We start from the raw sequence: 14,244 nt of genomic DNA on the forward strand, positions 1-14,244 counted from the left end.
ATAGCATTCAAGCATTTCAGGTACTTTCCACTCATATGGCATTTCAGTATTTTAGGTACTTTCCACTCATATAGATTTAAGCATTTCTATGTTTAAGCATATATGGCATTATCTTAAAAGCAAGCAAATTAATATTTCTTTGAAACAGGTAAATAGCAATATCAATATCCAAAATAAAGGGAAAATGATTCCTACATTTATTGTGGGGGTGAGTGGGAGAGCAAAAATTTTGCCCCTCTCAACTTGATAACACCACGTGACCCTGTTTGCTACAGACAAAGAACTTTTCTTATATATAGCTTAAACAAGGGAAATAACATTTCTTACAACACTGCATACAAGTTTTAGAAATTAAGGTAATGAAGGAACTAGACAAACTTTTCTGCCCTGCAGTACAAGTGTAGTAATAAGGATGCAGTATTGCTGCAGATAGTGAAAGTCTCAATAACTTGTGTTCTTTGAGTGACTGTCTGAGACTAATATCTAGTGGACGTTTTATTATCAGTGACTTTACAGCAGCGTTCCTCTTTCTATTCCTGGAGAGACACAACAGAGTTACTGAACCAGTCCAGCTGTTACTGAACACACCTGAATCAACTAAGAATAGTTTTTACATTTAAAATAACAGGCAGGTGTGTTGAAGCACAGTCAAAACTGAACTCAGTAGGAATGAGGCTCTCCAGGACAAGGAATAAGAAACCTGGGTCCCACTTTATATTTGGTGGCCTTAACTACTATGTACTTATATTTAAATTAATCATTTGATACAATGCACTTATTGTGTACATGCATGTTTTTACATTGTAATTACCTGCATGTAATTACATTTATAATTACATTTTTGACCCTTCTCTTACACCTTAACTCACCCTTAAACCTACCCATACCACCAAACCTGTCCATAACTTTACCCATATCCCAACTCAATAGCAGCAAAGTGTTTTGAAATACAATATGAACACAATAAGTGCATTGTACTTATTTTTTTGATGTAACATAGTATTTAAGGCCACCTAATATAAAGTGCTTTACAGATTTGCAGACACACATTTTTCACACGTCACTCAAACACAGAACCAGGAAACAGGAAACTTTTCAGTTCAGAGAAACTGAAACTGAAGTGTAGTTGAGCTGTTGAGTGCTTGTGTCTCTGTATTCATGCACTAAAATGGGAGAAGCCAGAATTTCTCAGGATGAGTTCAAGTGTCCAGTGTGTCTGGATCTCCTGAAGGATCCAGTGACCATTCCCTGTGGACACAGTTACTGTAGGAGCTGTATTACAGGCTGCTGGGATCAGGAGGATCATATGATTGTCTACAAATGCCCTCAGTGCAGACAGACCTTCAGTCCAAGACCTGCTTTAGCTAAAAACACCATGCTGGCTGAAGTGGTGGAGAAACTGAAGAAGAGAGAACTTCCTGCTGACTGTTACGCTGGAGCTGGAGATGTGCAGTGTGATGTCTGTACTGGAAGAAAACACAAAGCTGTCAAGTCTTGTCTGGTGTGTCTGGAGTCTTACTGTCAGAATCACCATGAAGAACATGAAAGTTTCTTTAAAAGAAAGAGGCACAATCTGACTGAAGCCACTGGACGACTGCAGGAGATGATCTGCCAAACACATGATAAACTCCTTGAGATTTTCTGCCGCACTGACCAGAAGTTTATATGTGTGCTGTGTACGATGGATGAACATAAAAACCACAACACTGTATCAGCTGCAGCACAGAGGACAGAGAAACAGGTATGAACTATAAACTAGACACAGATGAAATAATGTTGACACTATTTATATTGGCACCCATATGATCAGGTAACATCATTCACACTGCAGACGTCAGCAGAAGTGAACAGTAGATGCTGGACTTTGACTGCTGAATGTATTTGTGCTCCACAATGAACTTAACAAAAAAAAAAGATTGAAAAACACTGTAAACACATTGATCAACACAAGCTTTTGTAAAACAGGCTTTGATAAAGCAGCATGAATAGAAAATATTCACAGTTTGTTTGACAAAATATATCTCTGCAAAGGTTAACACAAATCACTTCAGGCATTGGCTTCTGTTCTGTGTCTTAAAAATCAATTTTTTATGAAATTTGTGATGCCCTTCTTCATGTAAATTAGAATGACTTATTCCTAATCAACATTTTATAACTGATGGCAGTTATTAGTTATTAACAGAAATATACACAATGTAGTGATCCAGTAATCCATTTTACATCCAGTAATCCATCTGTGTCAGTTTTGCTTTTATGATACTTATGCTTGCAGTGTGAAACAGGTTCAGAAGGGATTATGGGAAGTGGAGCCCGGGGAAGGTGAGACAGACGGTGACTGTGACATTAAGGCTTATTTATACTTCTGCGTCGAGTGTATGCCGTAGCTACGGCGTAGGCTGTTTGTACCATGTGTAGCCTACGACGTTGCCTGATGTGCACCTCTTCAAAAATTTAACAACGCGTCAATTCTATGTGGACCGCAAGCGCTGTGATTGGTCTGCTAGAACCCCTCCCGCGGGTTAAAAAACTGCCGCGGAGCACTCGGAGAAGAGCGAGCGCTTTCAACTTCCATAGGAGTGGACACATGCAGTCAAACTGCAACAAAAGTCGTTACCTTTATTTGCCGCTTCTCTGCCGTTTCTGTATGTAAGCTTCTCTGACAATGTACATGATAAGCTGCTTCTTCTTCGGCTTTTGTTTTGATATTCAACATGACTGCGGACACTGCCTCCTAGTGGTCTGCATGCACATCGACGCGGACAATGACGCAGAAGTATAAATGAAAACAGACGCATAGCCTACGGTGCAGAGGCTCCGGCGTAGGTCCGACACAGAAGTATAAATCAGCCTTTACTCCCCCCTCCTGGTAGGCGCGACCTCGCGTTGTGGATAGATAACCGGGAGGGAGGGTGGGCGTCCTGGACAGTACTGGCTGACCGGGGCGCCCTGGTGGATCTGGCAGCTTGGGAAGCCATGGAGGTGCGGACCTGTCGGGAGACCATGGAGGTGCTGACCAGTCGGGAGACCCTGGAGGTGCTGGCCACTCGGGTCGCCATGGTGGGTCAGGCTCCTTTAGTTCCATGGCCTTGGCCCAGAACCCAGGCTCGGCCACCAAGTTCGGAGACGGATAGCCTAGATCGTGGAGTGGAGTGGGCTCTGGAGCGGGCTCAGCGACTGGAGAAATACAACGCGAACACGCACCTAATGAGAACACGAATAAGCCATGTGTTCACAAAAAACATGGCAACATGAAAACACACAGCCAGTGAAAAACACAAGCGGTGTGCTACAAAGCACAAAAAAAAAAAACATAACAAGAAAGCACACGGCCCAAGTAAACAAGAGCTGCATGCTTCACAGAAAACAACAACACACGCAAGCAGAAGAGCGAACGGCCAGAGTGAACTCGAAACACACTCACACAACAAGACAAGACAAGAGTACACAAGAATGAGCAAATACTTATCCTGTGCACTCACAACAGAAGACAAACACATGGAGCATGAATGTCTGAATCCTGTCACAGAACCAAAACCAAACTAGACATGAGCGCCGGAATTCGAACACCACACTTTTTAACACGTTACAAGGCACACAGACGAGATCGCACTCTCACACAAAGACAAGACAATACAGAAGCAACAGGGCTCGGTCACAAAAACCAAGAATAAACTAGACTGAAGTGACAGAACCCTGACAGTTATAGTAAAAGTAGTACAAACTGACATCTCTGCTCTTGGTTTGTGTTGCAGAAGCAGCTGAAGGAGACGCAGAAGTCGTTCCAGCAGAGGATCCAGCAGAGAGAGAAAGATCTTCAGCAGCTGAGAGAGGCTGTGGAGTCTCATAAGGTGAGTCTGGAGAAGAAGAGAAGTTTGAGAAGTCTCAGTCAGGACTCACTGAAGCCACTGTGTGATTGTGATGTGTGTCCTAACAGCGCTCTGCACAGACAGCAGTGGAGGACAGTGAGAGGATCTTCACTGAGCTCATCAGCTCCATTGAAAAAAGCCGCTCTGAGGCCACACAGCGGATCAGAGATCAGGAAAAGACTGCAGTGAGTCGAGCTGAAGGACGACTGGAGCGACTGGAGCAGGAGATCAATGATCTGAGGAGGAGAGACGCTGAGCTGGAGCAGCTTTCACACACACAGGATCACATCCATTTCCTGCAGGTAACAGAGATCTAGAAGAACAGAATCATAGTGGACTTAAGCAAGAGACTCACAGAGAAACATTTCATGAGAGTAGAATGAGCTTTTGACTGAAGTGTTGTCAGAAATTCTGTGTGTTATGTTATATAATCATAAGATCCTCATCTAATCACATCATAATCACAGATCCTCATCTAATCATCTTGGTTTAAAATAGATGATATGATAGATGAAATGCATTTCAGCTCTGGAAATCTCTTAGGAAAAATGTTCTGAGCTCTTCTGGGATATACAGTATATTTAGCTGCCAAACTCCACTAGTGCCATGAACAGTTCAAAACTTCCAGAACATTTAAACTTTTTTAACCAAATTTTCCCTTCTGGTTTCTTACATCATGGTGAAACCTTGATGATACCAATTTTAAGTAATGTTCAACAAAGTTGCTTCAAGTGATCTTCAAACCTGATCAAATGTATTTGCATTTTCATAATTGTTTGCTTGAGGATCACACCCATGAGTATCTCTATCTAGATCGCACGGTGCAAAACCCAGATGACTCCTGTGCACCTTATATTACGCCGGCCTCAAAGAGCAGACAGAGGCGTTTAGTATGTGGAGCCGGTGCTCTCCAGCTGTTTTTCCCCCTTCACAGTGGGTGAAGAGGAGGAGGATCCCAAATAAAGTGGTCCCAGAGCTAGCACTCTTTGACCTACACATTCTGGAATGGATTCCTGCCTATTCTCCCAACCTTGAGCTCTATTCTTCTCCACCAGTCCCACAAGGCCTACTGGACTTTCTGGTTCCGATTAGTTCCCTGGTCCTCCTTCCTCTGCTGGTCCCACCCAGCTTCCTGGCTCCTGCATTCCAACCATGGAGGTCATCCAAAGCCCTGTTGTCCTTGCAAGTTCCATCCAGCTCCTTGGCTTCTCCCTTTCCACTAGCTTCATTCAGCTTCCATCCATGTTTCACCAAGGACTTCCTGACCTCTAGCTGTGCCTCAGCCCTCCACCCCTTTGGCTCCACAGGGCTCCTGCTTCCCTCCGGTTCCTGCTTCATCCTTGCTCCCACCAGATCTGCCTCTGTCGTCTGAGCCCCCAGTTCCAATGGTGGAGTCGGGGAGTCCATAAATAAAAACTAGTTTGATTCCTTTTCCTGCGTTTAGTACCTGTGTCCTGTGCTGCTCTCCTTTTTTGACCACACTGTTACAGCTTGCTCTAAAATATAATAATTTTAATTTATGCTATACAGCTAAGATAATGACTAATGCATTTGATTAGGATAATGGGTAATACTTTATAATAATGTTCAAATATAAGTCATTTTTAAGTTATAAGTTAATGATGATCTAATCATTTACAAAACATGACTATACGTTCATTTTCTCGTGGGCACGACTTATTTATGTTGAGGGAATGACATCTATTTCTCATGACCAGGAATTAAATGCGCAAACAACCTGCACAACCTGGAATTATCAGAAATGGATAGGCATATACAGGTGCTGGTCATATAATTAGAATATCATTAAAAAGTTGATTTATTTCACTAATTCCATTCAAAAAGTGAAACTTGTATATTATATTCATTCATTACACACAGACTGATATATTTCAAATGTTTATTTCTTTTAATTTTGATGATTATAACTGACAACCAAGGAAAATCCCAAATTCAGTATCTCAGAAAATTAGAATGTTACTTAAGACCAATACAAAGAAAGGATTTTTAGAAATCTTGGCCAACTGAAAAGTATGAACATGAAATGTATGAGCATGTACAGCACTCAATACTTAGTTGGGGCTCCTTTTGCCTGAATTACTGCAGCAATGCAGCGTGGCATGGAGTCGATCAGTCTGTGGCACTGCTCAGTTGTTATGATAGTGATAGTAATAGTGGCCTTCAGCTCTTCTGCATTGTTGGGTCTGGCATATCGCATCTTCCTCTTCACAATACCCCATAGATTTTCTATGGGGTTAAGGTTAGGCGAGTTTGCTGGCCAATTAAGAACAGGGATACCATGGTCCCTAAACCAGGTACTGGTAGCTTTGGCACTGTGTGCAGGTGCCAAGTCCTGTTGGAAAATGAAATCTGCATCTCCATAAAGTTGGTCAACAGCAGGAAGCATGAAGTGCTCTAAAACTTCCTGGTATACGGCTGCACTGACCTTGGACTTAAGAAAACACACTGGACCAACACCAGCAGATGACATGGCACCCCAAACCATCACTGACTGTGGAAACTTTACACTGGACCTCAAGCAACGGGATCGTGTGCCTCTCCTCTCTTCCTCCAGACTCGGGGACCCTGATTTCCAAAGGAAATGCAAAATTTACTTTCATCAGAGAACATAACTTTGGACCACTCAGCAGCAGTCCAGTCCTTTTAGTTTAGGCGACACGCTTCTGACGCTGTCTGTTGTTCAAGAGTGTCTTGACACAAGTAATGCGACAACTGAAACCCATGTCTTGCATACGTCTGTGCGTAGTGGTTCTTGAAGCACTGACTCCAGGTGCAGCCCACTCTTTGTGAATCTCCCCCACATTTTTGAATGGGTTTTGTTTCACAATCCTCTCCAGGGTGCGGTTATCCCTATTGCTTGTACACTTTTTTTCTACCACATCTTTTCCTTCCCTTCGCCTCTCTATTAATGTGCTTGGACACAGAGCTCTGTGAACAGCCAGCCTCTTTTGCAATGACATTTTGTGTCTTGCCCTCCTTGTGCAAGGTGTCAATGGTCGTCTTTTGGACAACTGTCAAGTCAGCAGTCTTCCCCATGATTGTGTAGCCTACAGAACTAAACTGAGAGACCATTGAAAGGCCTTTGCAGGTGTTTTGAGTTAATTAGCTGATTGCAGTGTGGCACCAGGTGTCTTCAATATTGAACCTTTTCACAATATTCTAATTTTCTGAGATACTGAATCAGTTATAATCATCAAAATTAAAAGAAATAAACATTTGAAATATATCAGTCTGTGTGTAATGAATGAATATAATATAAAAGTTTCACTTTTTGAATGGAATTAGTGAAATAAATCAACTTTTTGATGATATTCTAATTATATGACCAGCACCAGTAATCATGAGTGACATTTGTTGGGGGGGGTCTTTTTTCACCTGCATCACTAAATTATTCACAGACATTTTAAGAAATCATGTTTGTTTGCTTGTTACTTGTTTATTTACTCATTTATTTAATAATTTACAAATAAAATGATGCACACAAAATGTGAATCATTGTCTACAGTGGTGATCAGAATTATTGGCACCCTTGGTAAATATGATCAAAGGTGACTGTAAAAATAAATCTGCATTGTTTATCCTTTTGATCTTTAATTAATAAAATTAGCAAAAGTCTAATCTTTCATTGAAGAAAAATAATTGAAAGTGGGGGGAAAGTCACATTATGAAATAAATGTTTTTCTCCAAAACATGTTGGCCACAATTATTGGCACCCTTTTATTCAATACTTTTTGCAACCTCCTTTTCCCAAGATAACAGCTCTGAGTCGTCTCCTATAATGCCTGATGAGTTTGGAGAACACCTGACAAGAGGTCAGAGACCATTCCTTCATACAGAATCTCTCCAGATCCTTCAGTTTCCCAGCTCCATGTTGGTGCTTCTTCTCTTCAGTTCACTCCACTCATTTTCTTTAGAGTTCAGGTCAGGGAACTGGGAAGACCATGTCAGAAGCTTCATTTTGTGCTCAGTTACACATTTTTGTGTTGGTTTTGGATCATTGTCCTGATGGAAGATCTAACCACGGCCCATTATTGGATTTCTAGCAGAAGTGGTCAGGTTTTGAATTTTTATCTGTTGGTATTTGATAGAATCCATGATACCATGTATCTGAACAAGATGTCCAGGACCTCCAGCAGATAAATAGGCCCACAATATTAAAGATCCAGCAGTATATTTAACAGTGGGCATGGGGTACTTTTTATCCATGTGTGCACCAAACCCATCTGGTGGTTTTGCTGCCAAAAAGCTCTTTTTGTAGTTTCATCTGACCATAGAAGCCGGTCCTGTTTGAAGTTCCAGTCTTGTCTGACAACTGAATATGCTGGAGATTGTTTCTGAATGAGAGCAGAGGATTTTTCTTGAAACCCTCCTGAACAACTTGTGGGGATGTAGGTGCTGTTTAATAATTTTTTTAGGCTTTCTGAGACTCAAGACTCAACTAATCTCTGCAGTTCTCCAACTGTGATCCTTGGAGAATCTTTGGTTACTCAAACTTTCCTCCTCACTGCGCATTAGGACGATTTAGACACACGTCCTCTTCCAGGCAGATTTGTAACATCTTTAGTTAATTGGAACTTCTCAATTATTGCCCTGATGGTGGAAACGGGGATTTTCAATGCTTTAGCTATTTTTCTACATCCACTTTCTATTTTGTGAAGTTCAAAAATCTTTTGCTGCACATCAGAACTATATTCACATATTATGTAAATAGAAAATGCTAGAATTTGTAGCTCTAACATGATATAATAATTATGAGAAGAATGAAGCTGATACTGTGAAAGTGCTGGATTGAGGAGACAATGGATCAACAAGAGCTGCTCAAATCTGACAGTAGTGCAGGTTATTAGCTGAAGTGTGGAGGTCATGAGCTTTTTTTCTGTTTTCTGTAGAGTTTCCAGTCTCTCTCAGCTCCTCCTGAATCTACAGACGTAAATGACGATCCCTTCAGTTCTCTCTCCTTTTTTGTTGGTGTGAGAGAATCTGTCCATCAGCTGAGAGACAAACTGGAGGATTTCTGCAAAGAGGAGCTCAAGAAGATCTCTGACAGAGGTAAAGTCCGGGAGATTCATCTGCTCTCAGAAATGACCCTCCATCATCTCATATCATGTAGAACATTATATTAAGAATGTCTTAGGAACAGATGCAGGGATTATTTTCTCTTGACATGGTAATCACACTCTTCATGTCTGTTGATTTCCACAGTCACTTTCACCAACATTGTTCCCAGGACCAGGAACGACTTCCTACAATGTAAGTCAATATGAAAACAGTAGTGTGTTCATGTTCATGTTCCACTCAACACTGAGTAACAATTAAGGGTCCATAATTATGCAGTAGTTCAGCATTAACACACTTGTAGTTAATAATGAACTGAAGATATATTAAAGGTGCCCTAGAGTGCTTTTTCACAAGATGTAATATAAGTCTAAGGTGTCCACTGAATGTGTCTGTGAAGTTTCAGCTCAAAATACCCCATAGATTTTTTCATTAATTTTTGTAACTGCGTATTTTGGGGCATCATTAAATATGCGCCGATTCAGCGCACATCCCCTTTAAATCCTCGTGCTCCCCGCCCCTGAGCTTGCAACTCTATAATACATTGCATAAACAAAGTTTACAAAGCTAATATAACCCTCAAAATGGATCTTTACAAAATGTTCGTCATGCATGCTGCATGCATGCATCAGATCATGTCAGTATAGTATTTATTTGGATGTTTACATTTGATTCTGAATGAGTTTGAGGCTGTGCTCCGTGGCTAATGGGCTAAAGCTAACATTACACACTGTTCGAGAGATTTATAAAGAATGAAGTTGTGTTTATGAATTATACAGACTGCAAGTGTTTAAAAATGAAAATAACGACATGGCTCTGATCTCCGTCAATACAGTAAGAAACAATGGTAACTTTAACCACTTTTAACAGTACATTAGCAACATGCTAACAAAACATTTAGAAAGACAATTTACAAATATCACTAAAAATATCATGATATCATGGATCATGTCAGTTACTATTGCTACATCTGCCATTTTTCGCTATTGTCCTTGCTTGCTTACCTGCATAAAGTCTGTTGATTCAGCTGTGCACATCCAGACATTAATACTGCATGCCCTTGTCTAATGCCTTGAACATGGGCTGGCATATGCAAATATTGGGGACGTACATATTAATGATCCCGACTGTTACGTAACAGTCAGTGTTATGTTGCGATTCACCTGTTCTTTGGAGGTCTTTTAAACAAATGAGAGTTACATAAGAAGGAGGAAACAATGGTGTTTGAGACTCACTGTATGTAATTTCCATGTACAGAACTCTTGATATTCAACTATGACAAGGTACATTCAATTTTCAATTCTATGGCACCTTTAAGGGCTTACTAGCATTATTTACAACTTATCAAACATTTAAAGGGAAAAATAAGCAGAAATAAGCCAATAATTAATGGTAAACTGAATGTACAGTAAATGCCTTCTAGGTGCGTGTACCTTTGGATAATTTGTTTTCTCGTTTTTTTCTTTGAAATGGAAAAATTAGGAATCCATTCATTTATCACATATTCAAACCATGAACATAAATAAACAAATCTCGTGTTGTTGTTTTTTTTTTTATTTTTATTTTTGTTTTCATCACACTTTGTTCTAATCCATCAAATGGAAAAACAATAAATCCAAAATGGATAAACAGCTTGAATATTCAATCTCTACATGGGTGGGATTAAAACGCCCCTATTCGCTGATTGATCAACCAAAGAATTTATGTGGCATCTGCTCTCACAACTACCCCTAGCAATCAATTCAGACATAGCACAGCGCAGAGAGAATGTATTTACAGTGCAGATCAAGCTGCTGTCATCAGTTCATTCTCAGTTCCGCACAACAGAATAATAGTAGTCATCTGCTACAGTTGTGCGGATTCTTAACTCGTCCTTTGCAAGGACATTTAATTTTTCTCATCAAACAACCAGCCTAATGAATGGCTCAACACTTTTTTCTGTATACACATAAATTTGCATGCTGTGAAATTAGTTTATCATTTTAAATATTAATTTACATTACACTGGATGTCACAACTACCCCTAGCCTACCTATTTGGCACATCGTCTGTTTTATTTAGCTGACCAGCTTTTGAAATCTGTGTGCCAAAACTGCACAACGCTCAGCACAGCGCAGAGAGAATGTATTTACATTGTAGTGAAGTGCAGAGCAGCAGTCCTGACTGTTGTTTTGAGCAATACACTGAGTTTATTTCATTAACAGTGAGTATTAGCCTAACATGTCACACAGTTCTTCCAGCTAAACTTCTAAAGCAAAGTCACAGATCATTGTGCGACTCGCAGCATAGGTGCACAGAGTAGTTGTTCATTCCTGAATGAATCAGAGTCTTTGAACAAATCAGTTGAGTGTGTGATTCACCAGCAATGCAGCTTTTTATTACTGAATGAATCAGTGTTTTGAGTGAATCGATTGAATAAAATGACTCATTCATTAACACAGTGACTTGCTGCCACCTACTGGTGATATTTCATATTCGTTTTATATTGTAATTTAATTCATATTTCTGTATTTAAAATGTTATGTTTAAAACAAAATGAATCTAATTGTATTATGCATTTGCAGTTGCTGTGTAAATTCATTTACTGAACTCTGAGCAGCATTAACTTCAGATGCTGCTTCAATGCCCTCTCTGCAGCACAAGATGCATAAGATTAGAAAATAATTTCGGTTTGAGGTCAGGACTCTGTGCAGTCCAGTCAAGTTCCTCCACACCAAACTCATCCATGTCTTTATTGACCTTGCTTTGTGCACTGATTCACAGTCATGTTGGAACAGGAAGGGGCCATCCCCAAACAAAAATAATATTATATTTCTGTGATTTACCATCTATCAAGTAAACTGAACAATATGAATCGTTTAATTAGTGTTGGTTTTAAAGAACACATGAAATTAAATTTGACCTTATTTACTTTGTTGGTGCATATTACTAGTCTTGTGGTAAACAATTAATCAGTGCAAGTTAAAACACAGAAAAAAATTGTTTGTCATGGTAATCTTTAATCAAAATCTGAAAAGTTACTTCCGGTCTGGAATAGCGTTCCTTCTCTGATAACGTCAGTTTGACGGCTTGGGTTGAAAATGCGTAAACCACTCCTCTGCAACCGTTCATCTGCTATGAGCGAGAAATGGAGAGGAGGAGCGCTAAAGTAAAACCCTGCCCTCTATTCAATATTCAGTTTCACTTGGAAATACGTCATAACAGTGGAGAAAAGTCGTTTGCAACTTCCGGTTCATGCAGACTTTAAAGTTTTAAATAATAAATTGCTAAAATTGTGTCATAAAGACAATTTGACCCCCTGATCTAAAGTGAAAAGTATATCCACATTAATTATTGATTTGTATGGCACTTATTAAGTGATGTTCAAGTTTATTCGCCAGAATAAGCCAGTAATTATGGCTAAGTTGCCAGTAATACAGTACTACTAAATACAATTCCTGGTGTGTTCATGCTTAACATGGCAAATATTAATTTACTTTATGTTCAGATAGTTATTAACTACTTGTGTGTTAATGCTACCAAGGGATGATGGACCCTTAAAATAAAGTATTACCTAACATTGATTCAACCTGGTTGAACCTGTAATTTCTTTGCCAAGGAAAATTATTTTCCAAAAACTGGAGCCAGCATTTTTTTTTTCTTGAGATTAAACAGACAAAATGTTTTTGAAATGTCATCATTTTAAATTATTCTGTACACTCAAAAATAGTTTGTTTAATGAACTTAAATAAATTAAGAACAACTTTTCCACACAATTAGTTTAGGTCCATACAACAAGACGAAAACAAGTTCATTTAAACAAAAAAAAAATTGTTGAAGAAACCATAGAGGGCCCTATTTTAATGATCTAAGAGCATAGTCTAAAGCGCACGGCGCAGGTGCACTTAGGGCAAATCAAATTTTGCTAGTTTAATGATGGGAAAAATGGTCGGCGCGTCCGGCGCATGGTCTAAAAGGGTTGTCCCTATTCTCTTAATGAGTAATGGGTGTGTTTTGGGCATAAAGTGCAATAAACCAGACGGAGTCTCATCTCCCATTCCCTTTAAAAGCCAGTTGCGCTCGTGCCATGGCGGATTCGCTATTTACATGGTGGAATTTGCAAGTGCAAAAACTGAATGCTTCTCTAGCGTGTAAATGGATCTGCTTGTACGCAAGGTTAAAGACCATCTACAGGCCAAGCCGGATTCCACCAAAGCATTTTTATCTTTATGCACACAATAATAATCTTTTACATTGTAATTGTTTTTTTTTTAAATATTTGCCATGTTTGTGTGCTGTTGTGCATCCCTGTGTGTGTAATAAGTAAAGTGTAGGCTGCGCTGTACAAATGGGGCCACGATAGGCTGCGCTGTACGAAGGCCGGGTTACAAATATAACCAGTTTTACTTGGTGGCCGTGATAGGCCAAGTAATGCGAGGGGCTCCGGTCAACCATGTAATGTGAAAGGCCCAGATAGGCCACAGGGGTGGTTGGATTTATTCACGCACATTAAAAATATTTATTAAAAGAGCCTTTTTTTCATATTTTTATTTACAGCATTATAATAATAGGCTGTATATTAGCTTATTAGGAGAAAACAGTAGTCCTATGTGAAATCAGACATTTAGCACCGCCAAAATGGCATGATCCTCATTTCATAACACCTCTGTGAATATTCAGTTGTGAGATTAGTAGTCAAATCAGGATCCTCCTATAAAAAGCATTGAATCTTCGACTATTCGGGGTCACCTCTACAGCAATGATAAGTACTACATCGCTGGTGCTACCAAAGTTGGAAAAAATAAAAAAAATAATAATTTGCACAGGCTACGCCAGTGTAGCACAGGTATAAAACCATTTGTTACCATCTCTTAAATGACCATAAAGCAGTTAATCACGTAAATAGGCATGCAACTGACATATGAAATTAATGTTCCACAGGACACACAAAATCTGAATTTTAATTTGGTTGTTTCCAGACTAAATTTTTTTATGTTCCAAAATGGCAGACTGCAGGAACAATAGTCCTGAAATATCCAATCGTAATCCAAATATCATCTTATAGTCCTGCAAGTGGGCAAGTGCACTGGTCTTTTCCGGTGCGGGTCAGGAGCCGATAGGAACAAGCGGACTGCATGTCATATAACCGATGCTGTTTTCGTTACCGGCTGATAGCGCTGCTTTCAAATGTTCCCCTGCATATTTGTTTACGCTCTGAAAAGCGTTGAAGGTTTATATTTATGACACATTTTGCAGTGTTTTTTAAAGGGAGCGAACTTGTTTGCTTTCTGTATCCATTCACAGTTTGAATAAATATTATGTT

General features: G+C 39.6%; 1 protein-coding gene across 4 annotated transcripts in view; it reads left to right on the forward strand.

Moving 5' to 3' along the window:
• Positions 1-375: 375 nt before the first annotated feature.
• The window catches only part of LOC127511084 (tripartite motif-containing protein 16-like), a 106,420-nt gene continuing 92,551 nt past the window's right edge, over positions 376-14,244 (forward strand). Inside the window, exons 1-5 of one of the 4 annotated variants that reach the window (XM_051891529.1) lie at positions 380-1,741; positions 3,753-3,848; positions 3,935-4,168; positions 8,777-8,936; positions 9,090-9,137. In XM_051891529.1, the coding sequence (XP_051747489.1) occupies positions 1,169-1,741; positions 3,753-3,848; positions 3,935-4,168; positions 8,777-8,936; positions 9,090-9,137 (1,111 nt within the window). In that variant the 5' untranslated portion in view covers positions 380-1,168. Of the gene's footprint in view, positions 1,742-3,752; positions 3,849-3,934; positions 4,169-8,776; positions 8,937-9,089; positions 9,138-14,244 lie in introns of all 4 variants that reach the window. The other 3 variants (XM_051891525.1, XM_051891526.1, XM_051891527.1) reach the window with 3 other exon arrangements.

The sequence above is a fragment of the Ctenopharyngodon idella genome, chromosome 4 (genome assembly GCF_019924925.1).
Source record: "Ctenopharyngodon idella isolate HZGC_01 chromosome 4, HZGC01, whole genome shotgun sequence".
NCBI lineage: Eukaryota > Metazoa > Chordata > Actinopteri > Cypriniformes > Xenocyprididae > Ctenopharyngodon > Ctenopharyngodon idella.